The 21,591-nt window shown below is 39.6% G+C and overlaps 1 protein-coding gene across 1 annotated transcript in view; it reads right to left on the bottom strand.

Moving 5' to 3' along the window:
• TLL1 (tolloid like 1) overlaps positions 1 to 21,287 on the bottom strand; it is a 183,383-nt gene extending 162,096 nt beyond the window's left edge. Inside the window, exon 1 of the mRNA XM_074377000.1 lies at positions 21,119 to 21,287. Within this exon, the coding sequence (XP_074233101.1) occupies positions 21,119 to 21,287 (169 nt within the window). The remainder of the gene's footprint in view (positions 1 to 21,118) is intronic.
• Positions 21,288 to 21,591: the final 304 nt, after the last annotated feature.

Genomic DNA, 21,591 nt, shown 5'->3' with positions numbered 1-21,591 from the left:
GGAGCAGGCTAGGCAGATAGGGCAGAGGGCAAATCAGTCCGCTGAGCAGTGTAACATCTCTTTCCAGGGCAGAGTTTGGACTGGCCTGGCTGCAGCCCATTTGAGGTCCGTAAGCTCGGGGTCCTCGCTTGTGACATGGTTTCTCCACCTTAGCGCAGCGCCGTCCACCCAGCCCCTCCGGGGGACCTGGGGTGGGAGAAGAACTCCCTCCCACAAACGTGAGGTTCATACTGTTTGCTGTACTAGGTGTTGTCTGTCTCTGAAGCAAAATCCCCTGCCAGCATCTGTGAAACGGCAGCAGGGTAACCCCTCAGCCTGCAAGTTGCCTTCCGGAATCTCAGGCCGTCGGCGTTGTGCACGCTGACACCGCGGACCGTCCCTCTGTTTCAACCGAGGGGTCACCGAGTCTCTTCTCAGTAACACAGAACTGGCCTGAACGTCAAACCTGCAATAACTCTCCTAGCCAGAGTACTCTACGAGTTTTACTAGCAGTACAAGTCGCATTTTTATAGAATCAAAAAATTATTCAGGTTTATTTAGAAAAGAAAATCTGGGGGAAAACATGCATCAGTTCAAGACTTCTCCAAATTTGCATAAATGCATTTTTACTGGATCCTGTTGTTCTCTGGGGTAGCCATGGAAAAACAAACCTAGGAACATTTTACACATGGTCAAAATGAAAGCCAGGCACAAAACACGATCAAATGAAGGTAGTGAATATAAAAAAATAAACATTCCTGAGAAGAGTTTAAACATCTTTTCTTGTTGGTGCTATAAACAACTAAAAAAGGTGAAGGAGGAAAGGATTATGGGGAATTTGCTGCACTGACTTATAGCTATGGAACTTCCCCAGTGTACGCTGTAAATAATTATAAACTGAAATATAAATGTTAGTACCTCCGTTTAAATGGCTACTCTGAGACAGCTGTTATTTTGCACAACTGCAAATTAAGGGTAAGATGCAGGAGGGAAGGCTCTGTTTTGGAACATAGTTGTAACCTATTTTCAACCAGACTTCCATACCCAGGCAGAACCAGCTTTGCCCTGAATTTCTCAGGTAAAGAAATTACATATCATTTTATTTGCTTTAAGCAGCCCTTTGTAATTAAGCCATAGTTCTGCACGTGCTGTCTGAGAGAGAAAAGTAACATGAGATGCCAAACAAGAACATTTGGCTCTGAGAAGGCTTTTTTCATTCAACAAAAATAGGCAATAGTCAGCAACAGGAGAACATAAGTTGTGTTTGTCTCTAGTACCTAGTAAGATTGTTTGCATTTAGTATACATTTATTAAATATTCACTAAGGAAATTAACATAAATAAATCAGTGATCTGGACTTGATACTCAAATAAGAAAAATATCCACTGGAAAACTGGCTGAAATCTCTTATTTCAAAACTATTTGCAATAAACATGTAATTACCTCACATTTCATATGTTATGATGATGATTTTTTTAAAAAAAAATTGCTTGTCAAATCCAATGCATGAACTGTTTTATATTTCATTGAAAAGGTAAAAGAGAAAAAAGAATTTAATCCAAAATGTGGGGGGGTTTTGGTTTGTTTTATGGTAAAATAAGCACCTGTATAGGTAATATGATTCTAAAAATAATTTACTATAATGTGCTGATACAACTTTTTCACAGATTACAATGCTTTCTTATTATAATTCTTAATTATAAAGTTTCTAATCAAGGTGCCATGACAAAAACGATAGCGAATTCTTTAACTTCCCACAGCTAGGAAAGAACCCAGACCACTGAAACAGGAGAAACCTGGCGAGGGCACCAGCTTCAGGTAAAGATATCATGTGGGCAGGAATTCCCAGGCTGAGTATGCACGAAAGCATCCCTTTTCAATATAGTTTTCCAGCTCCCAACTCAAGTGATTTTGCACTTCTGATACATACTTCAGAATCCGTAATTTAAACACTTCTTTGGGTGATTCTGGTGCTGACAGACAGGTTCAAGAGCTGTTCACAGGGGTCACTCCTCTGAAACTGAGCAGGAGACCAGAACGAGTCGACAAATCAAATTAAGTTTTGGGAAGAGGATCTAGAAGCAGCAGACAAGCGGGTCAGACCTGGGAGGGCTCTAGGTCTGACAATTAAGAGAGAAATGAAGTCAGAGACTCAAGCTGGAGGTCTGAGTAAGGTGGTGTGTTAGGATGGGCAAGACGCTCAGCGGGATGTGTGGGCCCCTCGGCTGTCGAAGGGGACAGCAGCGGTGCCAGGATAAAGGCCACTGTCTCACATCCTGGGTTCAGAGACAATATTATCTTTAAGAAACTATTTGACTTTAATTTTTCTGTAGAAAAAAAGAAATACTGTCACATCAAACAGACTCATACCTTTTAAGGCATTTGTGTTTCAGAAACATCAAAATTTGAGCGATGCACTTTGTGACTGAAGAATGAGGGTCGTTACAAAATGTGAGGCCCAGGAAGGAGATGTGAGCAGTTAACCGAGTTAACTTGAAAACTGACGGAAAACTTAACTTGAAAGAAAAGGCATTCAGAAATGAGGCACTTGACAAAAATCAAGCTAAGTGGTCTTCCTAGTCTGTAAACTAAAATAAAGCATTACTTCCACATATCAAGGGAGGTGTACACCCATCTCCCTGCACCCTCTCCTCACCTCCCCAAAAAAACTGAGAGCAGATGTGTTTCATGGGTAAGAGTTCAGAGGTAGGACTCAGGCTTGGGGTTTGCTGCTTAGCAGCTGTGTGAGCCTGGGCGTGTCAGCTAATCCTGATACGCCCCATATGTGAAATTAGAGGACTGGCGATAATGCCAGCAACTCTTTCAAGTTGTCATTACGGTTATGTGCAATAATGTATTATTTTACCAAATTACTTAGTACTCATCCACAGTACAGGTTCAGCATTTCAGTGAACCAGGGCATTCTGCTTCCCTGATTTTCATGAATATTTTAGTTCAAAGATTCCGTTTTGTATAGTAGTGAGGAAAGGGCCCTGTATCTTAACATTTGTAGCTCTCTGCAGGATCCCAGGATGTTAGAGCTGAAATTGGTTTAAGAGACTAGACAAACTCCCTAATTTTACAGGAGAAACTTAGAGACCAAGTGGGTATAAACTACAACTTTCTACTGATGTCTAGAAATTGCTTAACTGAATTTTGTCTTAGTTTTTTTCTAATTTTTATTTTTTTTTGATGAAATTTAAGGAAGCAATACACATTCATAGTAAACAAATCAAACAACACTGAAGATGAAAGTAAATCTCCTTTTGCGTCCCTCCAAGCCCAGTCTTCCCCCCAGAAGTAACTCCTTGGTACGTGTGTCCTTCCAGACCATTCATTAATGTGACTACAAATCCTTTCTTACATGAAAGTCAGGATCTCAGCAACACACAGAATCCTGAGAAATTGGTTTCAAGGCTTTCAGAAAGTTAAACAGCCAGAACTGGTCTCCAAATTTCCTGACTCTCAGTCTAGAGCTTTTTCGGCACACCGTGATTCCTTGTGTCCTTAACAGATCATGTCACCGTGTTGTAAACGTTTTTCTGTTATTTTCCCTAACATCAGTCACTTTTCTCTACTTTGCTCTGGTCTCTCATTGGTTCCTGCTTATAAAACACATCACTCTAGAAAATTAGCAAAATCTTTGGCGGCAGGGCTATAGTAGATATTGAAATATGACTTGACTTTAATAATCCCTCCAAAAGTGATATTATTAACTGCAAAAACCACAAGCAACTCCTCTTCTGTGATCTGTTTTCTCACGTTAAAAACAAAGAATAGGGAGTCATTATCCCTATTACTTACTTCTTACTCTGTTACTGTGACAACTAAGTAAGCATTGCTTCATCCAATAAATGAAAAAAAGCGTTTAATCAATGCAGTGTTTAAGGATAGACTTTTCTTGAAGTATTCATTGCCTAATATGGCAGTAGGCCCATAGCATGGTCTAGGAAAAACATCTCTCCAAGTTGCTTTTAAGCTATGTTTCAGTGTGCCCTTACAGCTCTTCCCACACCCAGTGGCCTCGTCTCTGCTTATTCTAAAGCCACTGCGTTAGTCTCAAGCTGCTCCTGGCTCCTCCTTATCTCCAAGAATTCAGAATGCTGGAGCACCCAGAACTAAGTTCTCAGACCTCGTCCCTTCTTTATCCACAATCATTCCACTAGTGAGTTCACCCAGTCTCACCGCTATAACACCATCTACATTCTGATGGTGTCCAAATTCCTATCTCCAGCCTAGACTTCCCACCGAACTCCACACTCACGTGTGGAACTGCCTATTCCATACCACCACTTGGATGTCGAATTGGCATCTCTACTCTACATGTCTGCATATCTAAAACTCAACTGTGACCTGCTCATCTCTCAGTGTTCCCCATCACTTTTTCCTTCCAGCTGCTCAAGTTTTAAACTTTGGAGTCACTTTTGACTCTCCCTTCCTTTCAAACCCCCACATTCTGTTCATCAGCATATCCAGATGGCTCTATCTTCAACACATACCCACTATCTAAACACTTCCCTCCAACCTCATTACTGACACCCTGGTCTGTGCCACAGTCATGCATGGCCTGTGTTATTGGAATGGTCCACTCATCTTCCGTTTCCCCACTCCCTCCTCAAATCTCTTCTCAGTCATCTAAGGAGCTTCAGAATCTAGACCCTCTCTGCCTCCCAGCCTAATTTCCAACCTCCTTTACCTGAATTCCAGGCATAGTGGTCCTACTTTTGTGCTTTTCACTCTTCTCTAGTTTAAGGGGTGGTAAAATACAAAACTTAGAGGATTCAGGGTTAGAAGAACTGGGTGTGAGCAGCACCTCCACCACGAACCAGCTGTGTACACACAAACCACTGAACCTCTCTAAGTTTGAAATCACTTTAAAAATCAAAACAGCAATACTACTTGTTCTATTAGGTTGCTGTGAAATCAGATTAGATATATAAAAGGGTTTTAAAAAATTAAGTGCTATAGAAATATTAGTATTTTTATAATCTAATCCTTCCTTTCTACTTAAAACCCAGTTCCACCTCTTTGTAAAGCACTTCAAAAGTGAACTAGTAAATTAGTATCTCTTCCTTTTCAAGTCCTATAGCATGGTTTGTTGCAAAGATTTATTGTATTTCATATCAACTTACATGATTGTCCTGAACAAGTATTCAATATTTTAATGCTATTTAACTTACCACAAGTTTATAGTGTCTTATATGAAACTGACCTTATCTCTGCAATTTTTATTGCAATCATCTGTCTATTTTTCTATTATTCCCCACCAGAATATAATCTCTTGCAGGACATGACATTCTCAACAAAACACTCTGTAATTCCTCACATATTCCGCAGGTACCCAGTAAAAGGAAATGCACATGTGTTTGTGGCTGATGTAGCTGTTTGGATGTGATAAACAGGGATCACTTTACCACCTCATGATGAACAAAATTCATGCTTTCTGTGTTGAAAGAAATATCTATCATAACCTTAAAAGAGAAAGGACATTGTGACTTGAGTCAAAAAAATGGCATGATGGTCTTTTAATGAAAAACGTAACTCTTAACTCTGATCACAAGCATAATCTCCATAAGGAGAAACAGTTACCACATTGTAAGTTTATAATTTTTAAACTTTTTTGAGACCATTGTGTTAAAAAGCCAAACTCAAATAGTTTCAAGAAAAATAAACAAGCTGTCCGAATCTCTTGAGCCTGTTTCATTTCACATGTTTTAGTTGCAAACAATTACTGAAATAAATGCTTACTAGTTTCTGTATTACACTGATGCAGAAAATATAAAACAGGTTTTAAACTCAAACTTACGAAACCAAATTTTGGAAACAATTTTGGTTTCTTGATGAACAGCTCCACTGATATGACACTGAACCAAAAAAAAAAAAAAAAAAAGACAAAATAGAGCAAAATGAAGAAGTTGACAAAAGGAGCTTATCGTCCCGTAAAATTGCTATACTGAGATAGAGGCCTAATTCAAAGAATAACTTACTAAAGGTGAATAAAACTAATTTTTTTTTTAAATTGGCTCATCACACGATCATTCTTTCCTGGATAAGCCTGAAGAAACTGCAATAATTAATCCTAAACTACATATCTCTTTTCTTCTTTTGTATAATTTAAATAATTGCCTGCCTTTCACCTAACTTGGCTGGCTGTCCACCATCAATTCACCATGTAATCTACATGCTAGATTTTTTTTTTAATTCTGTATTTCCTTTATTTCTTCAATTGGATCAGCAGTATTGAGACAGCTGTTAAAAGCCTAGACTTTGGAATGAAGCCACTTTTGTTCAAATCCTGGCTCTACTCCTTCTTAGCTCTGTGACTAAGGACACACTACTTAACCTCTCTGTGCCTCAGTTTCCCCAGTTAAATAAGTACTGTAACGGTACCTGCCTCATGTGGTTTTTAAGTTCATTAGAACTAGTATTTTTGCTTAATGTATTAAAATAACCTGGCGCAAAGTAAGTGCTGTGTTTGGTGTTACTGATTTTAATTAACTATAGGGGTCAGCAAACATTTTCTTAAAGAAAGTAAATAATTTAGCTTGAGAGAAGGCTTGCAACTCAAGTGGCTCCAACTACTTAACTCTGCTATTGTAGCGTGAAAGCCATCACAGACAGCACGTAAAAGAACAGGCACGGCTTGTGTTCCAATAAAACATTTTAAAATAAAACTTTTATTTACAAAAACAAATCAGCAGTTTTCTGATTCCTGAACTATAATTTTTAGAAAACTGCTGCTATGCTAGAAATGAGCTGTGGTATTAATACTCTAGAAAAAAAACAAACCAAGCAGAGTCATTCCCCTGGAATATAATGCGGGTACCTGCCTCGGTGGATATCTGTGGGGTCTCTCATTGGTGAGTGGTTGAGGTATGAGTCATAAAAGTAACTGAAGCTGGTTTTAGAAAACAGATTAGAAATCATAACATTGGTTTTAACACATTTGGATACTCTCTTCATTTCAGCCCCCAGTCCTACCACTTCTAATATTTATCACTCATAACTATTCCGTGACTTCTTCAAAGTTGTGTTTGATGCTAATTTTAACCAACTCTCACCTCTAGAAAAGTAGGTGTGTGTGTGTGTTTAATCCGGGGGGGGGGGTGCAAGCAGAGTGTGCCAGCGAACAGAAGGATAGTGGGGAGAAGGTGACAAGGTAGGTATGGCCCAGAAGATAAGAACTAAATGGAGTATGGAAAGTCACAATAAATAGGAGAATTTAGTACACCAAGTCCTCTGAATCAGACATGTAATACAGGGCAGAAGGAACGCCTTAAACAGTAAAAGAGATTTAAACAATAAAAAAAAGTCTTTGTTTATCAATGTAGTTACTGTTTCCCATGGTAGGTTCTTTTGGGTGGATTCAGATCTGTTGTCATTTGCCATCTACTTAAAGGATTTCTTTTAATCCAGTTTTATTGACGTACAATTGACATACAGCATTGTATAAGTTTAAGGTGTACAGCATAATGATTTGACTCATACACTCATACACATTGTGAAATGTTTATCACAATAGGAACATCTATCATCTCATATTGATACAAAAGTAAAGAAATGGGAAAAGATATATTTTTCCTTGTGATGAGACTTCTCTTAACTCTATTATTCTCTTAAAAAATTTCATATATAACATACAGCAGTGTTAGTTATACTTATCTTGTACTCATACCACCCCAGGTAACTTTACAAAAACTGATTTTCTGGAAGCTTGAACCCAAGTAGAAGGGAGAAAAGCTAATATCCTCTGGAATTTCATAAGCAAAAATCATCCCCAAAGTAGCTTTGCATTATAAATTTTTATTACTATTGTAGTCCAATAAACTCAAGCAAAAAATTGAGTTTAAACTTGTCCTGAGCTTTTAGTATTCCCAGACACCCACCAGAAACAAAGAGAAATCTTTACAATTCATTAGAGGAACAAATAACTCCAAACTCCCACAAATTATTCCAGAGTGTTTACAAGGCCAACAGACCTTGACACTAAAACCCAGTAAGAACAGTAAAAGAAGAAAAGTTTTAGGCTAATTTAACTACTGAACATAAAAAACAAAAATTTCAAACTAAGTATCAATAAACAGGATACAGGGATGTCAAAAGAATTACAGATTGTGCTCAAACTGGGTTCATCCCAGAAATGCAAAGTGGGTTAATATTAGTAAATCAATTATTCTAATTTACCACATTAAAAGATGAAATGAGGATAATCATATCATTTCAGGAAAGGCAGAATTCCTTAATCTGATGAAAGGTATGTATTTTTTTAAAAGACACCAAATCGTATAACTGATAAATATTTGAAAGTATTCTCTGAAACTAGGAACAGCGTAAGCTAAGCTAGCCCTTAGTCATCACTTCTATGCGACACTGGAAGACTCTTAACACATGCAGCAAGATAAATTAAATTAAACTAAAAGGATAGAATTGTAAATGAAGAAACAAAACTACACATTTATTGCAGATGATTTGACTGTCTATGTGAAGAATATACAGATAAATTATTAAAATTAATGAGAGGTTGGAAAAGATTTTGGATAAAAAGTAACTACAGCAAAAATCAAATACGTTTCTACACAACAGCAGAAAATGTCTTAAAAGAGAAAGCTTCATGTAAATGGTACATCAAAATGTCATAAAAATAGAAAATACATATGAATACATCTATCAAAACATGCAGAAAAAATTTACAGATAAAAATATGAAAAATCTGTTAAACAGTATTAAAGAAGGCCTAAAAAATGCAGATATATACCATGTTCATGGATCAGAAGATTCAATATAATAAAAATTATTCTCACGACACATGCTTAATTCTCGCTCACATGTGTTTTTTATCCTGTTTCTTACCTGGCTCATCTGTATCAGTTTCTCATGCCACTCAAGTAGGCAGCCATGGAGACACTGTCTTGGATGCTTCCTTTTCTTCCCTGTCTCTCACCCTCCACCCCAAGGCCATCCAGTTGCTGACTGGTCTCCTAAATAGAGCCCCTCTTTTCTACAACTGCTGACACAGTGCAGATGCAAGCACTCATCAACACTTGCCTCCACTCATACTCCAACCAGTTTTCCTGCTCCCACTTGCTCCTTACTTCCTACAGCAACCACAGCTGACCATCCTTTACATCCTCACTTATCTTTAAAAAATATGGCTGTTATCAAGCCAATGACCTGCTTTAAAAGTTAGTAAGTCCCCTTCCTACCTCTAAGGGGATCAAATTCACACCTCTTAGCTAGGCATTAAAGATCCTTTACATTGTACCTAACAGAATCATTTCTTGCCAAAGCACAAACATTTACATACCCTCTGCCCTCCCCACATTAGACTTAGCACTTCCTGTGCTTTTATCAAAGTCCATGAGTCATCACAGCTTCAGTTTTTATCTTAATTATTTCACTTTAAAGTTTTGCACCACATTTTCTCCAGGAAAAAAAACTGCAAGACTTCAAGATCCACCTCAAATGCCACTTTCCCTTAGAAGCCTTCTCTATTCCAAACATAATTAACGAATTACTTCTTCTGTGTTACCACACTATTTTGTTTATGCACTTTCATACTGATAACTGAAACGTGTTGCTTTTTTCCAGGCAGATATTGAAATCCTTATAGAAAGGGAATACATTTGTGTCCTCAAACATAATCAGGTGCAAAATATTGGTTGTATTAATTTGCATCTGTACAGTACATCAGTTTACCAAAACCTTTTGCATTTAATTCTTACACATTTTATGGACTAAGTATCACTACCCCCATGTTACAAATGAGAGAATTTAAGTTCAGAAATGTTAAGTAAGTAGACCAAGATAATGTAATTAAATATAGAAGAGCCAAGACTTGCACCTAGGTCTCCTGACACACGATTCAGTGCTCTTTAAACTACATTACCTAGATTTATGCTATTAATTTCTATTGGAGTTCATTCTTTACTGCTATGAAAGCTCAAGAATGAAAACTTCCTTTGGCAAAGACTTGGTTGAGAATTTGAGACTCTTCATATAAAAAATGATATATAAAATAAGTTAACTTATGATGAAAAAAGTCATTTGTTACTAGACATTTCAGTAAATTGGAGGTTTGTGAAGCTGAATTTTATGAAGATAATTAATAATACACACTTGTGCCAAGTGGAAGAATGTTTTCAAGGACAGATATAAATGATTAATAGAATGTATCTTTTAATGTGTCACGGATTTAATAAAATGACTTAAGCCAGAAAAACTTTCCTGCAGTTTCCTTGCCTAAATTTCTTGTTCTTTCCATTATGAATGTTGACCTCAAACTTGAAAGAATTGGATTTTTCCCATCCACTGGCCATGTTCTGCTCATCCAACGTATAAATCTTGACTGAACAACATTCTATTCTGATGCTGATGTGAGACTAACATGCTCTGATAAGCACATACGTAATGCCCACATAACTTGTCATTGTTTTGACAGATTTTTACTGATGGACTGAGGTTGGAAAACAGGGATGGGAAATTATGCATAATTTCTCCCAAAGCCAATTTTGGCAAAGTCAAGTCAAGGGATTGTAACTGCAGCCTGCTGGTTGCCATGATTTGGCTGGAACCACGAGAAACCTGAGGCTTTGGCAAGACTGACCACTGAACAGGTATAAAATCTTCCCTTTCCTCTCAGTGGACAGTGCAGGTCATTGGCCCTGAGACTTCCTAGAGCCACTTCAGAGGGGCTCTTGTTCTGACATCAGAGACTCCAGGATTCAGAAAGCTTTGGAACTTGAACAGCTTTAGAGATTTCTAAGCCTCTAAGACTGAGGTTCAAGAAAATCAAGGGATGTCCCCAAGGTAACACACAAATACAACAGCAGAGCCAGGAGTGGAAAAATTATATTTCTTGACTACCAGTCCAGTTTATTTACCAATTGCTATACCACTACCCACACAGAATTATGTAAAGAAATAGAACTTACATTTGCTTTTCAAAACCACAGTAGAGTAGCGTAAGTAAAAATACTACATTTTCATTTCATCTATTTTATGTCATTTGTTTTTGCTTCTCCTGACTTGTAAACAGGGAAAAGTTAACCATGTATTTTAAATGTATTTAAGAATAAGGATATTGTGTGGAGGACAGAAATGTACTCTGGTAGCTAATGTGAGGAAATATAACAAAAAGAAGTTGAAATTTTTAAATCAAGATACTTGAGGAAAGAATAAATGGAAAGCATGATTATCAATACACATGACCTTCAAGTAACTGCCTGCATCCTATCCCAGCCCACTGCCAAGTAATGAAGTCTACAAAGTACTTAAAGTTGTTACACTGTCCACAAGCTTTATTCCTCATATGTCATGAGTAAAGAAAATTCCAGGAATAATTTACAGGAATATATATTTTGATTATCATAGTATACAATAGTATTTACTTTCAAATGCTAAATTGAAATAACTTTAGCGTACAAATCTGTGATTAATAACATAAACAACTATTTATACATAAACTTTGATCTACCTACAAATGGTAAAGTTAAGACTACACCAGGTCAGGCACTGTATCATTTTCCATACTTTTGCAATCCCAGGGATAAATCCATTCTTTATTCACAGTAAGTGTTCGATAAAGGTTTGATGGATTTACGACTATTTGCTGCTTAGAGCCATGTGTAAATTTAGCTCTGTGTAAACGTAGGATTGTGAGTATGTAAGTTCTTCTAACTAATCCAGATAGCAAATAAAATATGGACCAGAAATTACTGAAAGACCATATAGCCAAGATTCTATTCACACATTAGGGAAGTGAATTTAAAACTGTCAATATATTTTGAGTGTTTTAGGCACCTGAGCAAACAGCCAGGAGAACACATAGAAAATGCTTCTGCTGGTTATCTCTGATATCTTGCCAAACAAAAAAGTCTACTTGGGGGAATAAACTCTCAGTTTGAAAGTTTAGAGGACTTGCAATATGAACACTTTTTTATATATGTCAAGAAAAAATGATTTTACCCCACAAGTAGTTTTATAAAGATTGTCTTCCTACAAGTAAGTAGTTGCAATTTTTTAATCTAATCCCTATGTATTTATGCTACTGTGAATACAAATTATAAAGTGTTTACTACATTTCAGACAGAGTGCTTTTTACTTTACATTCATTTGACTTTTATAATAGCGCCTTGAGAATCGTGACATCATCCCCACTTTATAGATCAGAAAACTTAAGTGTAAAGGAGTTAAATAACTTTGCCAAAAGCCACACACAGTGACTGTGTGGTGAGTCAAACATTATTTATTTTATTTATTTTTGAGGGAGAGGTAATTAGGTTTATTATCTATTTACTTTAAGGGGAGGGACTGGGGATTGAACCCAGGACTTCCTGTATGTTAAGCATGTGCTCTAGTGCTTGAGCTACACCCTCCCTTCAGTAGGGCCATTATTAGAATCTATGTCCATGTCACTCCAAAGCCCAAGTTTTAATAGATGCACTATTCTGGCCTCCCTGAAATCTTAAAAAATTAATTTTTAAAGCCATCCCCAACTTGCAAAATTGTACCCATACCAAAAAAAAAAAAAAAAAAAAAAAAGGAGGAGGAGAAAGAGGGGGAGGGAGACACATCAAGGCAACACATGGAATCCAGGATTCTGGATTCAAATTCTGATTCCATCACTGGGTGACATAAAACAAGTGGTCTTAAAGCGCTAAGCTACCAGTCCCATTCAGTGCAGGAGAAGGGTGTGTTACAGCGCACTTGTTTACGTAGTATACAGTTTTGTTTATGATGCTCCATCCTACCCTTACATACACTAGAAATCTGTTCTTATTATAAACATTTAAATCCTGGGACACCCTGGAGACGTAGCCTATAATCAGTATCCTCTTTCTGTATTTAACTCTTGGTCACTTGTTCCCCCAACAAACTACTCACAAATCTCTTTCCCCATAGAAACATAACATAAAACAAAGCCCCTGATTTTTAGGTCATTACCTCTGTTACCCATTCCAGATGGCAAATCCTAATTATTCTTCCCCTGGTGACTGCCTGCAGGCCACACTCCAGGCAGGTCCAAATATATACTCCTTCTTCTCCTGGGACTGAAAAAGACATATGAAAGGAAAACTCCCCTTGCGCTTAGGTTTGGAAAAGGAGACAGAAAAGGAAGACTGTTTTACCAGTTTTGTTCTTACTTATTTGTTAAGGTACAAACAGAAAGTCTTCCTCTTAGAAAGCATGATAATTTGCTAAAAGTAATATGTTTTCTTCAAAGAGATGGTAATATAGTAAATACTACACAGAGTACATACTTTGAATGTGCCAGACTTCCCACTTCCCAGACTGGAGATCCAAGAAGTTTAGTTAATCCTATGATCCCTCAATGCTTTCAGTTTTTGACCTGAGGGCTTTTAGACAAATTGGGCTCAAAAAGATAAAGTTATTTAAGTTCTTTCTCACAGCATATTTGTTTTCTCAGAGGCATTCACACGTCATTTACATACATAATGTACACTGTAAACCACTTTCCTGAACAGCCTGCATTTGAAAGGCTGTTCTTCGCACTCTTTATGGGCTCCTAAGCAGGAATTCAATGAATGTTCAGAGAGTAATTGAAAGTGTGAAACAATTTAATGGGTACCACACAAAATGCCAGAGCCTGTGCCAAGAACAAGACACTGATGACTGAATTCTACTCAAATCCAAGTCAACTACTGCCTTAAACAACATGGAAAGCCTGCTGTCACAATTTATATACTTGGGGCAGCATGTAGCCATTTCTCCCCTGCACTACTTACCACTCAAATGTATCTCTATTGGAATTACTTGTATGCATTTTCATTTGTCTTATAGATAATTGGGGTATTTCATTGTAACTCTACACTTGGACAATACTCCCTTGAAAGGGAGTAGGGTCTACTCCACATTCCATGCAATTGAAAGTATTGGCCTTACTCTGACCGTACAGTATATAGCTTGTAAAATGCAAGAATGTTGAAGGCAAGATGTGTTCCCACTGAAGAAAATCACACTGGAAGGATGCCCATGGCACAAATACCATCCCTTCAATTATGAGCTTTAATACATTTGTACTGGCTGGAGAGCCAGCAAAGGAGATTCAAAGAAAGGAAGGAATCCGGAATACAGAACCTGGGTTCAAGTTCTCACCATTTATTAACTGGGATGACAGCCCAGTCACTGGACCTTTCTGAGTCTCAGTTTCCTCGTGTATCCAAAAGGGGTGACAATAATGTTAATTGGTAGGGATATGATAAAGACAGGAGACAGGTGCAATGTTCACTGTAAAAATATGAGCTGCGCTGCTTTGACACGAGTCATGAAGGCGATTCCTAGATATGTGGGATATACAGGGTCCAAGGACTCACTCTCTAGAACGTTCTCCATTTGGCTCTTTTCCAGTTATGTGTGACACTCTTCCCTGGGGTATCTTAAAGGTTTAATGACCATGCAATGAGATGTGCTAAATCACACAATCATTTGAGTATGAAACACGAAACCATAAACTTCAGCTAGGAGGCATGTGGACCAGAAAGATCAGGGCAGAGGAGGGGAGCGCCATCCTCTCAGGATAGTTGCTCCACTGAACTGATGCCAAGGTGGTTCTAATGCTGCACAAGGGCTGGAATTACCTTAATAAATACTCCAAACCCACTCATAGCCAAAGAAGAGAGCTCAGAACATGCTGATATCAGCCACCAGGCCAGAGACCATTTGAGGTGCCCTCAGTGCACAAAATCCATGTCCTGACAGTTTAACATAAATGAAAAATGTAAGGAATACAGAAATGTAAGGAATTCCAGCTCTTCCTCCCCCATCACACAAACTAAATGTCATCAATAGGAAGTTCATCAGCACAGAAGATACTAAATGCTGATAGTAAATATATGGTTTGTGTCTCCATCTCTGTCATGATCCTGATTTGTAAAATGATTCAGTGTGTTAAAAACTGTTGAAATGTCTTTTTTAAACATTGAGATGAATGCTTTAGTAGCATACGAATACTTAAAATTAGATTTTGTTTGAGAAAACTAGTATATTTGGAAGGACTTCTACTTAATGCATCGTTTCAATTTCTTAGAACGATTATCATTTATGAAATTTTTTTTTTAAATATGGTCAATGGCAAATATTTTCATTTAAACTATAAGTGTAACTTGCCAGAGAACTGCTGATTAAGGCAAACATTTCATCGGTTCACTTTCTGAATTTCAATTAACACCTAATTTACGATCATTCTTAATACAAATACATAGTTGAGCTCTTTTAGAACAGCTTGACAGGATTCGCACACATTTTGTAAAGAGCTGACAAAACAAGCATTCCATTAGCCAGCCCACCATGTCTCCAAATGTAATAGTCAATATTCCATTTTTCAGGGCTGCCAATGGCAAGAATGAAATAAATAAGCAAGGAGTTCCCCTGATTTGAGTAAGAACACATTCTATATAACTCATTCCATAGCTTTGAGGCTATAACTTTTTTTTTAAATGTTCTTCCCCAAGTATCATTTTTCAATAGGTAACTAAAGGAAATAAACCATTAAAGCCATATTGTTTAATCATTCTGCTGTACCCGGGGTTGCGGAGAGGATTCTTTACTTCTTCATTTAGGAAGGGTACGTCCACAATTAATTCCAGATCTTGGAATAGGAAAGAACTCTAAGAGTCCTCAAAATTCCCCTAGTAGAGGAAATCTCACATCCCCAGGAATCTTGCCAGGCACCTGAGCCCTGGTCCACTCCAGGCTTAGCTGTGGGCTCAAAATGCTGCCGGGGGAGGGGTGGGGGGCCTTCCCTACAGTTTGGGGGAGCAGCATAGCCCCCTTTTCCCCACCTCCCCAGACACCAGATGGTCCCAGCAGGATGTGCAAGGATGCATTTTAAATGGATTATTTGCCTCTATCTTTTCCAGGCATTTTTAGAAAAGCTTAGGGAAGGTCCTAGTTTTAAATATTTGAAGCAGATGGTGCTAAGGTACTATTAGAAACAATAGATAATATTCTAAAAAGAAAAAATAATTAATGATAGTGAATCAACGGCATTTGATACTATCGACCTGAGTTCTAGAAACATTTAAGGGTTAACCCCTGTCAAGTCGTACACTCACTGACTGAGAGGCCTAAAAGATTATTGACGTGACTAATATTCTTAAGGTTTACAAAGAATATGGTGGTAACTACACGCAAGTGAGTCTAAATGTTAAATTAGGAAAGGTTGCTGAGTTGTACAAAAATAGGATTTATACATATATGATGGGGGGAGAAAATACATTTTCTGTAGAAGAAACTATGCATGGTATATATTAGATTTTTGTAGAAAAGTGAGCAATCATGGAGGGCAAGAGAAAAGTTTTGGAATTATATATTAACTTCCTCAAAAAGCTTTCACTAGGCTCTTCTTACAGACTTTTAACTGTTCCACGGAGGCTAGGGAAGCCTAAATAGAGAAAAGAAGGCTCAAAGACCACCTACTTGAATGGAAACCATAAAGGTTCTGTGAATTATTACACCAACTACCTCAGAGAAGGAATGCCAGTTAAATTTTGAATTTGCAAAGGACACTACCCTCTTGAGAGACAAAAAATGGGAAGACCTCAGGAAGCTGTGAAAACAAGCAAACAGAAAGCAGTTTTAGAGCTGGCTTAGTCTGAGAGGATATATTTAAGAAAAAAAGAATCTATTTTATCCTATCTGGTATCAGTAATCACCATTTGTGGACCAAAAAAAAAAAAAAATCAACACGGGACCTCAGGACAAGGACCTTAGAGAATTCTTATCGGCAAATGATAAACAGAATTCAACTCTATGGAATTCTTATCCATCCCTTTTGCAAAAACTGTATTTTGGCCACTTTTGAGTTGGCACCAGAGGCAGGAGGAGAAGAAGGAAAAAAAAAAAAAGATCTGATGAATGAAAAGTAAAACAGAAGAGATGGTTAAGAGAAGCGGGTCTATGAAGGGCACTTTTAACATGAGGTTTGGCAATCTAAAGAGATGCCAAGCAAGAAATATTTGTTTGGATATTTAATATTATGATGGACTAAAGCAGACAAGGGGTTGAACCTCAAATTATAAACTGCCATACCTAGGAGGCTGCCAATGTAGCTAGAAAGCACAACACTGAGAATCAAAAAAAGGTGAGATCTTACTGAGAGATTATAAATTATGAAAATTACCCCAAGAGTTAGTGTACCAGGACACTAAGACCCTGGTTATAAAGAAAAGCTGACAGAAGAATCCCTTCAGGATGTCAAAAGCCCGTTTCTATATAAACAGGCTTGCATACGCCACTCTAAAGGCAAATGTAACCTTGCAAGTCACTGACCTTTAATCATGCTTGGTTTTTTTTTCCAAGAAAAGAAGTTGTTTACTGAGAAGATTAAAGGTAGAAAGTCTTTTTTTCAGTGTTCACACTGTGTTAAGAGGATAAAGATGCCCTTCTGGACAAACATTATACCTCACTAGTTTTAGCCTCTACTCATCATTCAAAATTCTAATTTCTTCAGTCTCCCTTTTTCAGGTACTATATTTTCAGTTGTCTGTGCTTTCCTGATTTCTCCTCATATACAAAAAGAGAAAAGACAGGAGGAAGGGAGGGGAGGGAGGGAGGAGGGGGAGGAAGAGAACACTGCGCTGGTTTACCAGGTCTCTGCTTTCCAGGTAATCTCTAGACAAATCTGAGAGATTAATTTGTGCACTGAATTTGCCCAGGCTGCTCACAGATATTCACAGATACCTGGATTAAGACCCGTTGGTACTGTACAACAATGAAACAGGACACCTCAGTCTCTGTTCTGGAATGACTTCCTGCAGCATCAGCTGCCCAATGTCCCTCAGGACCCTTCTGAACTAGAGAGAGTAAGAGACATCCGATTGCAAATGCAGATGACTATGTACTGTGCTGACATCTTAATGTGCAAGACAGACATTCCTTTGAATTATCTGCATCTTTGTGTCTGCCTGCTTATATAGAGAGATGAATTACCGATTTTCTGTTCTAATGGGCTTGGCTATACAAATATATCTGAGGCTGGGCTACCGTGACCTACCTCCTTTCTCTTATACTAAAAATGCCTTTCTAAATCACAGTTAAATTAACACAAGTCTTCCTTCTTGTCCTATAGCCTCATGAACTTGAAATCAGAGTTCTGAAAGGTGTACAAATTACACTGTCTCACAGATATATTAAGGATGGCACCATTTTAACAAGTTCTAATGAAGAATATTTCTCCTTGGGTAACACTTGATCTTGGTTAGAATAGGAGTTTGGAAATGAGGGATGAAGATCAATATTAATAGTCTATAGAAACTGAGAAGGTATTGAGAACTTACTAAATATTTATCAGTGGTAATCCATCCCTGTGATAAATATTAAAAATCAGCTATGATCTCTGTCCTTTACGTTCTAACTGCGTTTAGAAAAGATAAAACTATGTTCTTAGTCATTTCACTCATGTCAGATAGTGAAGGTAACTGCATTTCTATTAGTCTATTCGTCTAATAACCTGGACGAATTTCTGTTGTTTGGATTTCAAGGAAGACCTCCAAAAGGCCAGCTAAGAATACAGTGTAATTGTTTAATTTGTACGAGCAGACTTTATAGCCAGGAGACTTGGAACTGAGTTCTGGGTAGTCTTATCAAATGTGTTTGACCTCACAGAGCATTTGTTTTCCTATCTGTGTAATGGTAACATTAACAAATTCCACCATATTGGGCTGTTGTATTGAGTTGAAATGATGTAATCAAAGTGTTTTGAAACCGTGTTAGTCACTATGACATTAAGCCACCGTATAGTTTCAGGAACTTTAGGACCCCTATTAGGGAAGTTCAAAAAGGGCATTTTATTCAGTGGGCTATGCCCTCCACTCTGTTCTTGGGAAAGTGCAGATCAAAGGAACCCCAGAATCTAGAGGGCACACCGTCTTGTTTTCTTCCTGGCTATCTTTCACATATCTGTCTTCATCTTTTTTATTTTAGTGACCTTTTATTGACTCTTGTTTGGAATGTTGATGTATTATTTAATACTTTTCCCTTTTATTACAATCTTTATTTGTCTTACACAGTGCCAAAAGGATGCACTAAGATTTTGCTACTCTTGAGCCAGGATGGTAAATCAAAGCTTTTCATTTCACCAAGTTAAAAAAGCAGGGTTGATCATTTAAAAAGAGATCTCAGGTTTGGGGCTTACATCTCAGTCTTCCACATGGACAATTCTCATTCCTCTTTCACTACACACATGTAGAAGTTTGTTTCTAGTATGCAAAGATAGGGAAGAAATAAGGTTAGAGTAATAATCCACTCAAACTTGTTTTTGCTGTTTTATCTTCAACAGCTCTGTTCAAAAACAAACCAGCAGTAAAGGAAAAATAAAAGCAAATGCTCTTAGTTTTTTTTTTCCTTGCCTAGACGATCATGTGCCAAGGAAAATAAACATTTATGCTTGAGGTGCGTTTCAATACACAAGGTACAATTAAATTTTAAAATTGCAAACACTCTAAAATAGAAAAAAAAAAGCACATGTTCACAGAAGCCTCTTCTAGACAATTTCTAATGCTAAGATAAGCCTGAAACAACATAACGTTTGAAAATGTATTAGCTAACTTTGGACACTTCTTACAATATATTCATATTTGAAGTTAACGGTTTTTCAAGGCATAAACGTTTACCTTAATGTATATAGAAAACTACATTTTCCTGAAATCAAACCTATGTATACATATCCCCTGGTTTTCTCATATTGGTAGCTGGTTAAACCTTTCACACAACAAAAGCATCTGAATGGGTGTTTTCCTAGACAGTCTTTAGAAATAACTTCCTTCATTTCTACCTTACCTAAAACAAGAGCGCCCTCAATTTTCACCCAGTTGCAAACATTATTCAAAACAAATTTCTCAGTAAAAAGTAGATTTAGGGAGTTGTATAGTACTGAATTCTGGCTGCCAGCTTCTACTCATGCACCGCAGCAGAAAGATGTCTTGTCCTCTAAACCAGCAAGAAAGGCCCAGGAAACTTCTGGTGGAATGGACTGTGTTCAAGGTGATGAGAAAACTTATAAACCAAATTGAATGAAATCAGAATTCTGAATTCCAGACTGACATGTTTCTGCTAAGCTCCTCCAAGTTTTGAATAAGTATATGCAGTAAGAGTGCCCCAAGAAAGATCTGATAAGGCCAACACTTAAGGCTCCTTAACGCAAACACATCCTCCGTGTCAGAACAATGTGTCATCAAAGGTACATGTTAAGGGAATTTCCAGCACTTCCCTTCATTTGCGTCCATCTCTCCTAACTTCAGGTCCAAGAGAGATGGGAAGAGGTTTACGTAGCCACGGAAGGGGAGAAATCGAGTCACACGCAGACCACCCGCACAGAATCCGAGAGGCAAGTCTACCCTTGAGACTTTGCCCTCCCTTCTTCTTGAGATGAGGCAGAGTGTGCCTTCTGTTTACAGACACTCACCTGATCAGCCCCAGCACCCTCGTGACCACTTTCCTTGCAAGGTGAATGGTGGGTTTACCGAACCCAGGTCACCTCGGCCTCAACTCGGCAGAGCAGGGCCCAGAGCCAGGGCGTGTGGCTCCGACCTCAGGCGGCGGGGGGAGCTCCGGGTGGGGCGTCCCACAGCAGGTCCCAGGGCGCAAGCGAGGGCAAGTTTGAAAGCGAAGGGGAGTTTGAATGGAAAGGCAACTCGGAAGTGTTTAAGCTTTCTTGAAATGAGCAAATGCACTCGAATCCATCCGGCCGGGGAGCTTTCGAGGGCGTCGACATCCCCCTGTCGCCTAAGACCCACACCAGACCCTGACCGAGAGGGGGCGAAGGTGTCCCGACGTGGAGTCGGCTCGCCAGCGAGCGGGATCCCCGGCGTCCGGCGCCCGGCACCCGGGAGGCGCCGGCCGAGACGCGGAGGGCCGCAGGCGCTGGGCTCAGAGCCCTGGCGGCGGCGGCGTCTGCGGCTGGTAGCGCCGCGTCGGGGCGGGGAGGGGGAGGGTCGGAACTCCAGAAGATCCCCAAACTGGGAGCCGGAGCTTGGCATCCGGTCCTGCGGGCGCGGAGCTGCGGCAGCGGGGGCGGCGCGGCCCCTCGGGGTGGGGAGGGGGTGGGAAGGAGACAGGTGAGACCCGGCACTCTCGCCGCGCCAGCCGCGCCCCCGCCGTCTCGCCCCGAGAGGGCACTCACCGGCTTTGCACGGGTCCTTGTAGTCCAGCGCCTCCGCCTCGTCCTCTCCGTCGCCACCGAAAGTGTAGTCATAGTCGAGGCCGGCGCAGACCTCCAGCTCCGCGCAGAGGACAGCCCCCGCGGCCACCAGCCACGCGAGCATCCCCGGGGAAAGCGTCTCTAGCCCCATCTTCCTCGCGAAGGAAGCAGGACACCGGCGCCTGTCCCCGCGGGAGGCTCCTCGGCGCGGCCGGCGCTCAGGTGTCCGGGGACATGGGGCGCCGTCGGGCGGAGAGAGGGCAGGGCGGCCTGTCCCCACGCGCGGGCGAGGTGGCGGGCCGCGGGCGAAGTGGCGGGCCGCGGGCGGGCGGGCGGGCGGGGGCAGGTGGGGAGCGGGTCCGGGCGGGCGCGCGGCCAGGCTGTCTCCAGGCGGCCGTCCTTCCCGCGGCTGCCCCGGGCTCAGGACCCCAGGCTTGGGTCCCCGGGCTCAGGCC

Source organism: Camelus bactrianus, chromosome 2, assembly GCF_048773025.1.
Source record: "Camelus bactrianus isolate YW-2024 breed Bactrian camel chromosome 2, ASM4877302v1, whole genome shotgun sequence".
In the NCBI taxonomy this organism is placed as follows: Eukaryota; Metazoa; Chordata; class Mammalia; order Artiodactyla; family Camelidae; genus Camelus; species Camelus bactrianus.
Note: the sequence above shows the minus strand (reverse complement) of the source record. Positions and strands in the feature narration are given on the sequence as shown.